Source organism: Plecotus auritus (genome assembly GCF_963455305.1).
Source record: "Plecotus auritus genome assembly, chromosome: 6".
Taxonomy (NCBI): Eukaryota; Metazoa; Chordata; class Mammalia; order Chiroptera; family Vespertilionidae; genus Plecotus; species Plecotus auritus.
The window spans coordinates 121,251,010-121,267,153 of NC_137773.1; the positions used below are offsets into that span (position 1 = coordinate 121,251,010).

Sequence of the window (16,144 nt, forward strand, 5' to 3'; positions counted from 1 at the left end):
TGCAAGAGGGCACAGGCCGGGCTGAGGGACACCCCCCCCCCCCCCAACCAGTGCACAAATTTCGTGCACTGGGCCTCTGGTACATTCTATAATACATCATCTGTATATTGTATTGTGTGTTCATCAACCCAAGTCAAGTTTCCTTACATAAACACATCCCAACCCCTCCCTCCCCTTCACCCTCTCTCACCTCCCCCGACCCTGGAGTGAAAAGCACTTGTTAAAAGGGGCAACCACTTCATCTGAGTTTTCCATCTTGGAATCCTTATTTTTCAAAGTCAACTGGAAATTTGGATTTTTGTATGAAATCTGGCTTTTAAATGTTGGTAGAATTTTATCTTTAACATTACACTATAGGGGCCAAACCAAACAGCCTCTGATAAGATTAGGAAGGGCACAAATTAGATTTCTTCATATAGCTAGATGTTTGAGGAGTGCATGCAGAAAAAGTGGTATTTTAAATAATATGCACAGTACACATTAATAGAGGAATAAGCTTAGTACTTCCCAGGTTTGTTTTGACAGGGGTGGAGGGAGGATCTGTATTGTAAGGAAGAGATGGTGCCTTCTATACCCTTGTTCCAGCCTGTAACTCATTGTGGAAGATGGCTTTTTCTCTCAGGTGGGGTGGGTCAGGTTTTTTGTTTTTTTTAATACAAAGTCCAGTATTTCTAGGTATACCCCCAAACCCAGGATTTCTTACGACCAAGTTAACACGGAAAGAAGTAAATATTTGAGACAAAGCGCTAAGTAGAAGTGCGCTTCCCAAACTTCATTTGTTTGCAATTATTGTTGGCAGGGCGCTAGTTCTTGGTATAGCGAGCGATTTTCTAGGAAGGAACTCAACTGGAAAACATGTGAATTCCTGCTCTACCCCTGGAATCACTTGTCAATGGAAACCGTTCCGCGTTCCTCGGTAACTAATGGCAACTCTGGGCTCCGGATGTGACGTCAGCGTTCATCTGCTTCCGCCCACCGTCGGAACTCCGAGGTCTGGTTGTTGTGGACGTGGAAGTAGCCGGCGCATGCGCAGTGCGCCCCGTCGTCTGCGGTGGGAAGGGCTGAGGGTAGCCCGCGGCTCGGGAGACCGTCATGGGCACCCGCTGACCGCCCGCTGAGTGCAGGAGGGGCGAGGCCGGTCCCGCACGCTCCCGGGCCCGCGCCTGTGGGCTGGCCGGCCCGGCGGGAGCATGAGCTGGTTCAACGCGTCGCAGCTCTCCAGCTTTGCCAAGCAGGCCCTGTCCCAGGCGCAGAAGTCCATCGACAGGGTCCTGGACATCCAGGAGGAGGAGCCGGGCGCCTGGGCCGAGACCATTCCCTACGGGGATCCGGGTACGGCGGGTCGGGTCGGGTCCGTTCTCCCCCTTCCCGCGGGAGCGCCGCCCGCGGTCCTCCCCGCCGCGGCCTGGGGGGCGGGCCTGCGGGCCTGGTCCCGGCGCTCCGAGCTCGGCCTCCGGAAAAAGCGGGGGCGCCCCAGTCCGCGGGCGGGCGCCCCTCCCCAGGGAAGGTCGCGTGGTCAGTGTTTCCCTCGGGAAACCGGCTCAGAAAGGCCACTGGGCGGCGGGCGGGGCAGTGCACTGGGCTCGATGGGTCTATTCCAGGCAGCCCTCCCACACTCGGCGGCGTCTTCGGTTGCTCTGGGCTCTACGTCTCTGAAACGTTTAGCCTTTTGTTGTAAAGATGTGCAGATTTGGGGTGTGTGGCCTCTGTGGGAAGGAGTAAGTTATTCTTAAGGACTCCTTCCTGGGTTTTGTTAGTAATTTTACATCGTTGAAAAGTCAGGACCTGAATTTGAGGTACCACATTTTGAGATTTTTTTGGCCCATGTCTACTGTCATGATCCTGTTACTTTTTTACAGGATGTTAGACCTTGTTGGAGTAGCTCAACTACCCTTTTCATAGGTACCCCACATTTTCAATTACTGAACTTTAGAGGAGACAATAAGTTTTAAATATAAGAATACTTGTTTTATGAAACCTGGGGCTTGAATTGTGCTATATAATTCGTTTTAATTTTTTATTGTTTTAAAAATAGTTTTTATTGAGTTTTAGAGAGAAAGGAAGGGAGAGAGAGAAAAAAAATCCATGTGAGAGAAAAACAATTAATTGGTTGCCTCGTGCACACACCCGGACCAGGGATCGAACCTGCAACCTGGGCACGCGCCCTGACCAGGATTGGGACTGGCAACCTTTTGGTGCACGGGATGCAGCCTAACTAAGTGAGCTACACCAGCCAGAGCTATATAATCATTTTTAAAAAAATGTTATCCAGAATAGACTCAGATTTCAGTGAAATGCCATTAATGTTTATTGATCACCTATTTTTATTTTACATTGCCATGATTACAACATGACCAGTCTTCAGAAAGTAGTATTCTTTAAAAATATTTTTTTATTCGTTTCAGAGAGGAGGGGAGAAGGACAGAGAGAGAGAGAAACATCAATGAAGAGAGAGAATCATTGATCTGCTGCCTCCCGCAGGCTCCACACTGGGTATTGAGCTGCAACCTGGGCATGTGCCCTGGCCGGAATCGAACTGTGAGCCATGCTGGCTGGGCCAGAAAGAAGTATTTTAAGTGGATATCAGATAACCTGGGCTTTATATAAAACATTTTCCAAGAGGCAAATTTGACTTCTATAATTCATTAAGATGACTTAATAAACGAAATTAGACTTTTGCTTGTTCATTTGCATCTTAAATTTTGGTTTTCACCTTTTTACATTGTTTTCATATGCTGAACAAGTGGATATAAACTATGTCCTTAAACTGAAGTTTACTATATGCCGCCAAAGTCATATTAAAGGATAGACTTTAATATAGGGCTTGGCAGTTTGTAGGAGTTTTTAGGTATTTGTGTTCTGGCCACCAACTTCTAATTGTGCATAATTTGTGATAATTCTCAGCCACTCTTGAATATAGAAAAGGCATAATTTAAAAAAAAATCTTTAAACATTTTAGGGAATATGCCATTTTTGGTTTATCACTAGTCATCCATGTCTATGACTAATACAATTACCTCTTTTTTACCCAGCGATATTTTCTTCTGTTTTTAAAAAATTCTAGTAAGTTACCATCTATATCAAAGAGCAGTAATTTTAATAAAAATGCACATTTATGAAATTCATATGACCTAATTGCTGACATAGAACTTAGAAATTAAAACAAAACTTTCTCATGGAGTAGATTTGGAAAGTGGGACTTGGAGAATGAGCTTGTTATTAAGTGAATGAAAATGAATTTCAAGTTACTGTCCCCATCAGTTTACTTTGATCTTTTGAAAAAAGGACATTTGTCACCAGTATTTTGGTTTAGTTTTTTAGTGTTGTTCTCTTGTCTAGCTCATAACTATGTTTTATTCTTGATATTACAAGAATAAAATTAACATGAAGCTAACTTAATAGAAGGTAAAATCAATTTGCCATGACTTCATATGACCTAAAAGTGAAGATACTGCCAATTATTATGAAATACATCATATGAGTCTTGGGCTTAGCATCTTTTAGAACATACCATTATTTTCTTGATTTATTTTGGGAGGGAATAATATATTTGCTTTGGTAGTCCAGGCCTTGTCCAGTCTTTTATATTTGTTCTTAGTTTCTGTTGGGCAGATGCACACCAGTTTTCCCCTTTAAAGTCCAAAGTTAACCCACTAACTAATTAGTTATATAGTAGGCAAGGAGTTTAACGGACAAATTATAGATTGTATTCCATTGACTTTCTTTTTTTAACATTAATATTGACTTACAGTAATGATTATTGTATAAAATATATATTTTTTATTTTTAAATATGTATATATATTTTTTTGTCAAAGGAATAAGTCCCCCTGTCAGTGGAGGATGGGATACTTCAGCCTGGGGAATAAAATCAAACACAGAGCCTCAGAGTCAACCAGCAGCCTCTCCTAAAGCAATTACAAAGCCAGTTCGGAGAACGGTAGTAGATGAGTCTGAAAGTTTCTTCAGTGCCTTTCTCTCGCCAGCGGATGTCCAGACCATTCAGAAGAGTCCAGTGGTATCCAAACCGCCAGCTAAATCACAGAGACCAGAAGAAGAAGTGAAAAGCACCTTACAGGAAACCGTGCCCACTGGAGGGTCAAGAACACCTGAAACAACTGAGTCAAAAGTGACAGACTCTTTTCCCTGTGTTTCCCCAGGGGAAACTCTGGCAGTAGCCACTCTGTCACCTAAAACTGAAGGCGAGCATGGAGAAACCGTTAATAAAGATTCTGATATGAAGGTGTCAACCAAAAGTTTGAAAGTATCTGAGAGTGTAATTAATGTGAAAACAACTAGGGAAAGTGTATCTAACATGTCTATGCAGTCTCCCACAGCAGAAACAAAGGACATAGCTTCAGAAGCAAAGGAACAGAAACACGAAGACAGACAGAGCAATACACCTTCTCCTCCCGTTAGTACCTTCTCATCAGGTACTTCTACTACCAGTGATATTGAAGTTTTAGATCATGAAAGTGTAATAAGTGAGAGCTCAGCAAGTTCGAGACAAGAGACTACAGATTCAAAATCAAGTCTTCACTTGATGCAGACATCTTTTCAGCTTCTTTCAGCATCTGCTTGTCCTGAGTATAATCGTTTAGACGACTTCCCCAAACTCACTGAGAGTTGCTGCTCATCTGATGCTTTTGAAAGAATAGACTCGTTTAGTGTACAGTCATTAGATAGCCGAAGTGTAAGTGAAATCAATTCAGACGACGAATTGTCAGGCAAGGGTTATGCTTTAGTACCTATTATAGTTAATCCTTCAATCCCAAAGACTAAAGTAGTTGAACCTGTTGAAGGAAAATCTGAGGAAGAAGTAAATGAAACATTAATTATACCCGCTGAGGAAACAGAAATGGAAGAAAGTGGACGGAGTGCAACTCCTGTGAACTGTGAACAGCCTGATATCTTGGTTTCTTCTACACCAATAAATGAAGGACACACTGTCTTAGACAACGTGGCTGAGCAGTGTGAGGCTGCAGGAAGTCAACCAGAAGCACTTTCTGAAAAGGAGGATATTTGCAAGGTAACTCTAGAAAGTGCAAGAGGGTTTTTGGATACTCTTCAGAGATTAAGTAGTGTTTATTCTATTTATTATTTAATATATTTTTATTGACTTCAGAGAGGAAAGAAGATGAGAGAGATAGAAATATCAATGATGAAAGAGAATCATTGATTGGCTGCCTCCTGTACAAACAACACTAGGGATCAAGCCCACAACCCAGCATGTTTCCTGACCAGGAATTGAATCATGACCTCCTTCTTCATAGGTCAGCACTCAACCACTGAGCCACGCCAGCCAGGCTGCATGTGGCATCTTTAATAGATTCCTCTGAGAAATGTAGGATGTCTTGAAGAACTGCCTGTAAATGCCATGTACTGAATTCATATAAAAAAGTGCCAGCCTCTCTACCTGGATCTAATATTCACAAATGAAATGCCTTGCTGCAGCAGTTTGAATTCCTAGAAACCAATACTATTTATTTCAATAAGATATTTTGAACTGTTTTCAGAAGATAAGTGATTTCTAAATTAATCTAGACTTAAATCAAGTAAGAGTTAATTTTTTTAGTACAAAAGGCACCATTTTTCCCCCTTCATAAGTGTATCACTGCTCCAGCAGGACCTAAGGAATCAGATATTCTAACCATTTCTTTTTGCTTAGCTTTTTTTATTGCAATATATTCTGGAGATTTTTAAATTGCATGCCTGTAGATTTTCTAAAGTTACTTTTTAAGTGCAGTGTATTATATTTAAAAGGTTACATGTTACATGTTTGGATTAAAGAATAATATGGAAAAAAATACACTTGTATACCCACTGCCCTGCTAAGATATAGAAAGTTATTAGAGGCTTTGAAGCCCTTCTTTGATTTATTTACTAGAGGCCCGGTGCACGAATTCATGCACCAGTGGGGTCCCTCGGCCTGGCCTCCAGGATCAGGCTAAAACCGGCTCTCTGACATCTCCCGAGCAGTCCTGGATTGTGAGAGGGAGCAGGCCAGGCTGAGGGACCCCACCAGTGCACAGTCGGGGCCAGGGAGGGACACGGAAGGTTGACCAGCTGGGGAGGGACCGCAGGAGGGCTCCAGGGTGTGTCTGGCCCATCTTGCTCAGTCCCTATTGGCCAGACCCCAGCCGCAAACTAACCGGTTGGAGAGTCTGCCCCCTGGTGGTCAGTGCACGTCATAGTGAGCGGTTGAGCAGCCTTAGCATATCATTAGCATATTATGCTTTGATTGGTTGAACAGAGGACTGGACAACCAGACACTTAGCATATTAGGCTTTTATTATATAGGATTTTTTTTTATCACATCTATCTCTCTTCCTCTCTTGGTGAAATATGCACACTCTTCTCAAATTTTGCTGTTACTAACTGCTGTAGGTGTTCTTATATAACACATGCAGCAAGTTTCTCCTCTAAGGTAGACCTAAAAGTAGAATTTTTTACATCTTCAGTTAGATATTGCCTGATTGTTTTTCATAGTGGTTTACTAATTTAGACTCCCACCTGCTCAGTGCTTGTACTACTATATACTCTCCTACTAGCTGTATATGAATTCTTCTTGTGCTGTATTCATTTTGTTCTCAATATTTAATTCTTTTTATGAGATAATGCTGTTTTATTGATTATAGTGGTTAGTTACTTTTCAACTTGTCACTGCATATTAAATGCTTGACTTTTGTTATGCTCCTTACCTAGAAAGTTGAATTTCTGAATGAGAAACTGGACAAAAGGGAGGCTCAGTTATTATCTCTTAGTAAAGAAAAAGCCCTTCTAGAAGAAGCTTATGATAATCTGAAAGAGTAAGTATTTACAAATGTGAGTAATTTTTTACATTTCGTAGAAGCCCATACACTTGGTTATTATTTAAGAAAATGGTTTATAATTTAACTTGTTTATAATTATTAAAATTTGAATAGCATTTCAATTCTAACCTTAGAGATTACTTTTCTCCTCACATTATCTTGAGCATATTACCTTTGTCATTGAAGAGAGATATTTTGCAAAACAAAAACAAAAACCTTTTTTCCCTTATTAACTAGAGGCCCGATGCATGAAATTCGTGCAAGATGGGGGGTGGGTCCCTTCAGCCCAGCCTGCATCCTCTCCAATCCGGGACCCCTTGGGGGTTGTCCCACTGCCGGTTAGGCCTGATCCCGGGATTGGGTTTAAACTGGCAGTCGGACATCCCTCTCACAATCCAGGACCGCTGGCTCCTAATTGCTCACCTGCTTGTCTGCTTGGTCGCCCTTAATGCCCCCCCCACCCCCCGCTGGCCTGATCACCTCTTACTGCCCCCCCCCCCCCCACTGGCCTTGTTGCCCCCAACTGCCCCCCTCTGCTGGCCTGGTCGCCCCTAACTGCCCCCCCTCCCCGCTGACCTGGTCGTCCCATGCAGCCTGCTTGTTCAGTCGTTTGGTCATCCCTCACTAACCCCCCTGCTGACCTGGTCGTAGGCAGCCATCTTGTGAGGGCGTGAGGGTCAATTTGCATATTACCTCTTTATTATAGGATAATATTTTAGTACTAGATGCCCAGTGTGCAAAATTTGTGCACAGGTAGGGTCCCTAGTCCTGGCCAGCAATCAGGGCTGATCGAGGCCTTCCAGCTGTCGGTCAGGGCCTTCCTTCGTTCTGTGCTGCCCCTGGTGGTCAGCGCACGTCATAGAGAGCAATCGAACTCCTGAGGGAACACTTTGCCTTTTACATATATACTAGAGGCCCAATGCACGAAGATTCGTGCAAGAATGGGCCTTCCTTCCCCTGGCTGCCGGCACCGCCTTTGCTCCGCTGGAGCTGCCTTTCCACCTTCCCACGCTTCCCAGAGACCCAGAGTGGCTGGGACGGTGTAGAATGCCTGCGTCGTCGCCATGGCGCCTGCATATGCAAATTAACCCGCCATCTTTGTTGGGTTAATTTGCATACTCCTGATTGGCTGGTGGGCATCGTGAAGGTACGGTCAATTTGCATCTTACTCTTTTATTAGTGTAGATATTAGAGATTTAAAACAGGTCTTTAAAGAAAACAGCAATATTATAGTTTTTTAAAAAATACCAAGTATTGACTTGCTTTATGAAGTTGATTGGTAAAATGTGACATAAAATGAAAAATTTCATTTACTTTTATCTTATTTTTACATATCAAACATCGTTGACATTTTCAGTTATTAATGGGTTTTCTTTCAGGTGTTTTAAAATAAATTATGCGGGTAATTTTTCTCTAAAAAGTTAATAGGACGAAAACTAATCTATTTTATTATAGTATGTGTTGAAGACAATGTCATTTTCCTTTTGCAATCTGAACTCATTTTATTAACTTTGTAATATTTAAATAAGTATTCTCAGTCTCAGTATTATTTTAAATTTAGTGAAATGTTCAGAGTGAAAGAAGAAAGCAGCAGCATTTCTTCCTTGAAAGATGAGTTTGCTCAAAGAATTGCAGAAGCAGAAAAGAAAGTTCAGCTAGCCTGCAAAGAGAGAGATGCTGCTAAAAAGGTAATGGAAGTTTAAAATAATATTAATTAAACTCTATAGGGACATAGATTTTTGAGCAGTGCCTTCCTTGTATTTTGGTATTGGAAAAAAGAGAGGTAAGAGTAAAGGGATACTATAGAACAGGGGTGGGCAAACTTTTTGACTCGAGGGCCACAATGGGTTCTTAAACTGGACCGGAGGGCCGGAACAAAAGCATGGATGGAGTGTTGGTGTGAACTAATATAAATTCAAAGTAAACATCATTACATAAAAGGGTACGGTCTTTTTTTTTTTTAATTTCAATAGTTTTATTCATTTCAAACATTTTAAGAAGAATGTAAACACTAATTATTATAATTTGAAACTTCAAAAAATGGAGGAATCATAGCACAATAACATATCTTATATTGAAGATGGCAAAGGCAAAATAAAATTGCCTAACAAAGGAAAGGTACAAAAGCCTTTCAAATTAAACTTAAATATAATAAAATAATTTAAAACTAAAACAAATAGAAAAGAACAAAATGTGTAAACAGTAAATTAAACATTTTCTTTAGTGCAACTTCCAAATTATGCCCGGGACGTAGATGTAGATGGCAATGTAGACTGGGTTGAAAGGTTTTTGGTCTTTAAAACATCAACTTTAGTGGTAACAGTGTTGTTGGTCTCCTTTTTAGCTAATGCTCTGATACTGTGCTCTCCAGGGGCGTGTCTCCCTACATGACCACGATAACGTGTCTACGCATTCCCAGGGTGATGTCGGGGGACGCGTCCGTGGGCATTACAAGGAGCCTCTGGAAGATTGAGAGGTTGTTCCTTCTACTGAATGGGCGGATATAAATCCGCCCACTCAGAAGAAGGAGCTGCGGCCGTGTTTCCCGACGTTGCCATGTTAACACTGCTGCTGGTGAAGGAGCGGAGGGGAGAGCAAGAGAACCCTCTGCTCTTTTGGCTCCGCGGGCCAGATAGAACAGCCGAACGGGCCGGATCTGGCCCGCAGGCCGTAGTTTGCCCACGGCTGCTATAGAATATTAACACTTAATTTGTAAGTTTTTCAATACCTTTAAAATGATAAATTTTGATACTTTAAAAAATTCTAAGCAAATACTTGTCTGTGCAATTTATAAGTCCTTGCAAGGTATATAGCAAGGATCACCAGAATAATTTTTGTAAATGATAATTTCATCAAAGTAAATAACACAAGTCTAAATGGCACTCTCTATATAAAATCTATCATTACTCTTGTTAATTTTCTACCACTTCAAACATATATACTTCTTCAAGTCAAAGTAATTTTAAAATATATTAACTCTTGGGAGGCATAACATTTATTTATTCTAATGTAGGATTTTTCAACCTTAGCACTGTTGACATTTTGGGCTATATAATTTTATGTTGTATAGAACTGTCCTGTGTATTGTAGGGTGCTGACCAGCATCCCAAGCCCATACATACACCCTTCCCTGTTGCCGTCCTCCTTTTATCCTCAGCTGTGCTAATTGAAAATGTTAGCAGACATTGCCAAATGTTCCCCTTGGAGTCAAATCACTCCTAGTTGGGGACCATTGTTCTGAGTCTTATTATTTGGAACAGTTGGTTATTTCAGAAATTGGTAACCAACTAAGGTTAGTAATTATTGCTTGTATTCCAACTGTGAGTAATCACATTTCTTAGCATTTGCCATTCTCAGGTTGCCTTCCCCCTTCTTGGCCACTGTTAATGTTAATATAATTTTTCTGCATATACTCTTACAGAAAAGAAATATGTCATATACCTCCATTTGCTTGGTTGTTTTAACTAGCTTGTTCATTTCAGACACTAGTAATAACCTGAGACTACCTAACCAACTTACCTCTTCTTGTCCCTACTATATTTCATCTAGACCAGTTTAATCAAGAAATTGGATTTTAAGTAATGTTTTTTCCTATAGTGCACTTTGAATTATAGATCTAAAATAGATTGAAACCATTAACTGTAGTGTAGAGGAAAAAACTTAGGCCCTAAAGTTTAATACATTTTTATATGTATTGCCATGTATGACCTGCTTAAGAGGCATTGGCCATTCAAAGATAAATTGGATTACCTTAAGTGACGAATTTGCTTTTCTAGTGTTAGAAGACAGTGTCAACAACGGTAAAATACTAGGCGGAATTAAATAAGTTACACAGATGAATAAGCAGTCTGGAATGGTATTATAGAGGATGAATTCTGACCAGGGTAATTGAGGAAGGTTTCATGGAAGACATGATGTTCTTACTGGAACTTGATGTGTGAATCAAAATTTTGACAGTTGGAAATAGATAGCACTGTTATGGGTGGTTCAGAGCATGGGCTTTGGGGTTCCACAGACCTGGTTTCAAGTCTTAACTCTACCACTTTAATAGCTTTCTGACCTTGAAAGTTTATTCAATCTTTCTGAATCTTAGTTTTCTTGTTTGTGTAGTTGAATCATACAGTAGTTGCCTCCCTCATAGGATTGCTGTCAGGATTAAAAGATAATGGATACAAAGTATGCTTTACATACCTAATAAGTGTTAGCTGTTTTTAGCTATTTTTAATTCCAGAGCATCTCTTAAAAACAGATTTTAAATTATAGAAGACTTTTCATCTCAGTGTACTTCTCCATTGTAGCTTTTAAAGATAAACTATCTTGACATATTTCTGCTGAATCTCTGCTTTATTAAAGTAGATCAAACTTTACATAATCATGTTTTCCCTTTCATTTCACAACACGCTAGTAAGTGTGAAAGAGTTTTAATAAGGAAAAGAAATACAGTAAGAAATGGAGACATGTACTGTTTGAAATGTTGTTTTAATTATAAAGCTTGTAGAAAATGTAAGAGAAACTCAAGAAGAGTATTGAAATTTAACTTATTCTCATTTCCATTTCCATATTAAAACCTGTGTATATCTGAATTCAGGTTTTCTATATAATTTTCAAAGCTGTTTTCTTAGTCTTAATTAACCAAGGTAATAAATTCAGGGTAACAGAACAAAACTTACGAATTCTTATCAAGAATGTGATTATTGATGACTTGGGAATATGGAAAATAATTGAAAAATATGCCCAGAATGAAAGTAATTCTTTATGGTATTTACATTATTATTTTTTTTTTAATTAGGAAATCAAAACTATTAAAGAAGAACTTGCGACTAGGTTAAATTGTAGTGAAACTTCAGACCTTTTGAAAGAGAAAGATGAGCAGATCCGAGGATTATTGGAAGAAGGTGCGTACTTAATTGATTATGAAAAATCTGGTAAAGACAGGAAAAATACTTGCCACATAACTAGCTGCTGCTTCCTAATAAAAAACATTGGAAGCAAGTAAGGTTTGCACTTAAATCTCAGAAATGGTAGGTTATAATTTATGGAATAATGAGGAGCAAGATTTACAGAGGCAGATATACACATAATGTAGGTTTTTGTTTCTAGAGAGGGAAATAAATAATTCTCTGAAAAATAGAAGTTTGTGCTTCCTAAAGCAAGCTTGTAACAGGTCTTACAGCCTGTCGTTTATTTATTTATTTAGAAAATATTTTTATTCTCCTAGTTTGTTTGGCTCAGTGGATAGAGCATCAGCCTGCGGACTGAAGGGTCCCAGGTTCGATTCCGGTTAAGGGCACATGCCAGGGTTGTGGGCTCAATCCCCATTGGATTTCAGAGAGGAAAAGAGAGGGAGAGAGAGAAAGAAAAATCCATGATGAGAGAGAATAATTGATCAGCTGCCTCCTGCACACCCCCCAATGGGGATCGAGCCCGAAACCGAGGCATGTCCCCTGACCTGGAATTGAACCGTGACCTCTGGTTCATAGATTGACACTAAGCCACTGAGCCACGCCCATTGGGCACAGCCTATCATTTAAACCAAGATGCTCAACACAGGAGCTGCCCCTGGTGGTCAGTGCGCTCCTACAGTAGGAGTGCTGCTCAGCCACAAGCCAGGCTGATGGCTGGCGAGCACAGCGACCCGCCTCAGTGGCAGCGCTAAGGATGTCCGCCTGTGGATTAGGCCCGCTCCCTGCAGTCAGTCGGACATCCCTGGAAGGCTCCCAGACTGCAAAAGGGTGCAGGCCGGGCTGAAGGACCCCTCTCCCCCAAGTGCACGAATGTCGTGCACCTGGCCTCTAGTATTGAATAAGAGTGGTGAAAGCGATATCCCTGTGTATTCCTGATCTTAAGGGAAATGCTTTTAGTTTTTGCCCATTGAGTATTATGTTGGCTGTAGGTTTGCAATATGGTCTTTATTATGTTGATGTATGATTCCTCTGTTCCCACATTGCTGAGAGTTTTTATCATAAATGGATACTGGCCGAAACTGGTTTGGCTCAGTGGATAGAGCGTTGGCCTGCGTACTGAAAGGTCCCGGGTTCGATTCTGGTCAGGGCATGTACCTTGGTTGCAGGCACATCTCCAGTGGGAGGCGTGCAGGAGGCAGCTGATCGATGTTTCTCTCTCATCGATGTTTCTAGCTCTCTATCCCTCTCCCTTCCTCTCTGTGAAATATCAATAAAATATATTTTTTTTTAAAAAAATAAATAAATAAATGGATACTGGATTTTGTCACATGCTTTTTCTGTGTCTATTGATAGGATCATATGATTTTTATCCTTCATTTTTTTTTAAATATATTTTATTGATTTTTTACAGAGAGGAAGGAAGAGGGATAGATAGTCAGAAACATCGATGAGAGAGAAACATCGATCAGCTGCCTCTTGCACACCTCCTACTGGGGATGTGCCCACAACCAAGTTACATGCCCTTGACCGGAATCAAACCTGGGACCTTTCAGTCCGCAGGCTGACGCTCTATCCACTGAGCCAAACCGGTTTTGGCTATCCTTCATTTTTATTTATGTGGTGTATCACATTTATTGATTTTCAAATATTGAACCATCCTTGCATCCCAGAATAAATCCCATTTGGTCATGGTATATGATCTTTTTTTTTTTTTTTCCCATCTATTTTTTTAATATTTTTTAAATAAATCTTTATTCAGATTGTTACAATTGTTTCTCCTCTTTCCCCCCATAGCTCCCCTCCACCCGGTTCCCACCCCACCTTCTGCCCTTACCTCCCCCCCACTGTCCTCATCCATGGGTGTATGATTTTTTTCCAGTCTCTTCCTGAGCCCCCCCCATATCCCTTTCCCCCTGAGAATTACCAGTCCACTCCCTTTCTATGTCCCTGATTCTATTATATTCACCAGATTATTCTGTTCCTCAGGTTTTTAATTCACTTGATTTTTAGGTTCACTTGTTGATAGATATGTATTTGTTGTTCATAATTTTTATCTTTATTTTTTCTTCTTCCTCTTCTTTAAGAATACCTTTTAGCATTTCATATAATACTGGTTTGGTGGTGATGAACTCCTTCAGCTTTTTCTTATCTGTGAAGCTCTTTATCTGACCTTCAATTCTGAATGATAGTTTTGCTGGGTAGAGTAATCTTGGTTGTAGGTTCTTGCTATTCATCACTTTGAAAATTTCTTGCCACTCCCGTCTGGCCTGCATAGTTTCTGTTGAGAAATCAGCTGACAATCGTATGGGTACTCCCTTGTAGGTAACTAACTGTTTTTCTCTTGCTGCTTTCAAGATTCTCTCTTTGTCTTTTGCCCTTGGCATTTTAATTATGATGTGTCTTCGTGTGGTCCTCTTTGGATTCCTTTTGTTTGGGGTTCTGTGTGCTTCCTGGACTTGTAAGTCTATTTCTTTCACCAGGTGGGGGAAGTTTTCGGTCATTATTTCTTCAAATAGGTTTTCAGTATCTTGCTCTCTCTCTTCTTCTGGCACCCCCATAATTCTGATGTTGGTATGCTTGAAGTTGTCCCAGAGTCTTCTTACACTATCTTCAACTTTTTGGATTTTTTTTGCTTTTTGCTTTTTTGGTTGAGTGTTTTTTGCTTCTTTGTATTTCAATTCTTTGACTTGATTCTTGTGTTCCTTCAGTCTGTTGTTGGGTCTCTGTATAATATTTTTTATTTCAGTCAGTGTATGTTTAATTTCTAGTTGGTCCTTTTTCATATCTCGAGGGTCTCGTTATATTTATCGGCCTTTTCTAGGATATTCTTTTTTTTTTTTTTTTTTAAATATATTTTGATTTTTTACAGAGAGGAAGGAAGAGTGATAGATAGTCAGAAACATCGATGAGAGAGAAACATCGACCAGCTGCCTCCTGCACACCTCCCACTGGGGATGTGCCCGCAACCAAGTTACATGCCCTTGACCGGAATCGAACCTGGGACCTTTCAGTCCGCAGGCTGACGCTCTATCCACTGAGCCAAACCGGTTTTGGCTCTAGGATATTCTTGAAAAGCCTTATAACCATGGTTTTGAATTCTATATCCAGTCGTTTGTTTTCCTCCATTTCTTTCGTTTGTGATCTGTTTCTTTGACGCCGCATTTTCACTGCTTCCCTGAGTTGGTAGGGTAAATTTGTGTGCTAGGTTTCCTATATGGCCCAGTGGGTCGGCCTCCCCAGTTAACCTGAGGTGGACACTCTTGGTGCACCCCTTTGTGGACTGTGTGTACAGCCTTGTTGTAGTTAAGTCTTGATTGTTGTTGGTATCACTGGGAGGAATTGACCTCCAGGCCAGTTGGCTGTAAGGATCAGCTGTGTCTACGCTGGGAGAAGTTCGGTGTTGGAGACAGCCTTATAGGATTAGACTTGCCAAATTGCAATAGCCTCTGTGCTCAGCTTGGATGGGGTGGAGTCTCAGGGCGGAGCAGACAGTCTTGGCTTCCAGTCAGCCTTGCCCTTGTGCGCGTGCGCGCCTGCAGACCTCTGCCTTCCCTGGCTTCTGACTCCCTTCCACTAGGGAAAGCCTGTGGCAACCTCCGCAGCCTTTGTGCGCACTGGCATGCGGGCGCCTGCCGACGCTCCCGAGTCTCCGCCCGAGAGTCCAGATTCCCCCAACAAGAGCGTGGGTCCCCAGGGGCTCGCCTGGAACTGGGGTTCAGTGCAGTCAGAACTGGGGCTCAGTGCAGTCAGGAGCTTTGGACTCCCTTCTGCTAGGGAAAGCCTGTGGCAACCTCCGCAGCCTTTGTGCACACTGGCGCGCACCTCCGGAACCCTGCCTGCCGGGGCTCTCCCGAGTCTCCCCCCGGTCTCCGAGTCTCTGGGTGCCTTTCTCTCTACCTGACAGTCCAGACTCCCCCTGTTTGAGCCTGGGTCCATGGGGTTTCGCCCGGGACTGGGGTTCAGTGTGGTCGGGGGATTCCTTCCCCCTTCCGCCAGAGAAAGTCAGCCAGGCTCTCAGCCGCCCTTCCTCTCTGCGCGCACAAAGACCCTTTGCTGTACCTCCAATTCTCTGTGAGCTTTTCTCTTTCCTTCTAGTTGTAGAATTTTCACTCGGCCAGCTTTCCTGTGGTTCTGGATGGTGTCCGTTCTGTCTTTTAGTTGTAGTTTTGAAATTGTTGTGCGAGGCAGCAGTTTAGGTGCTTACCTATGCCGCCATCTTGGTTTCTTTTCTATATGATCTTTTTAATGTATTGCTTGATCCTATTTGCTAATATTTTATTGAGGATTTTAGCATCTGTGTTCATCAGGGATATTGGCCTATAATTTTCTTTCTTTATAGTGTCTTTATCTGGTTTTGGGATTAGGAGAATGCTGGCCTCATAAAAAGAGCTTGGATATCTTCCCTCCTCTTGAATTTTTTGGAATAGTT

The 16,144-nt window shown here is 41.6% G+C and overlaps 1 protein-coding gene across 1 annotated transcript in view; it reads left to right on the top strand.

Moving 5' to 3' along the window:
- Nucleotides 1–983: 983 nt before the first annotated feature.
- Nucleotides 984–16,144, top strand: part of TMF1 (TATA element modulatory factor 1) — a 40,559-nt gene continuing 25,398 nt past the window's right edge. The window contains exons 1-5 of the mRNA XM_080672030.1: nt 984–1,332; nt 3,818–5,028; nt 6,705–6,808; nt 8,373–8,499; nt 11,601–11,706. Of these exons, the coding sequence (XP_080528156.1) occupies nt 1,191–1,332; nt 3,818–5,028; nt 6,705–6,808; nt 8,373–8,499; nt 11,601–11,706 (1,690 nt within the window). The 5' untranslated portion in view covers nt 984–1,190. The remainder of the gene's footprint in view (nt 1,333–3,817; nt 5,029–6,704; nt 6,809–8,372; nt 8,500–11,600; nt 11,707–16,144) is intronic.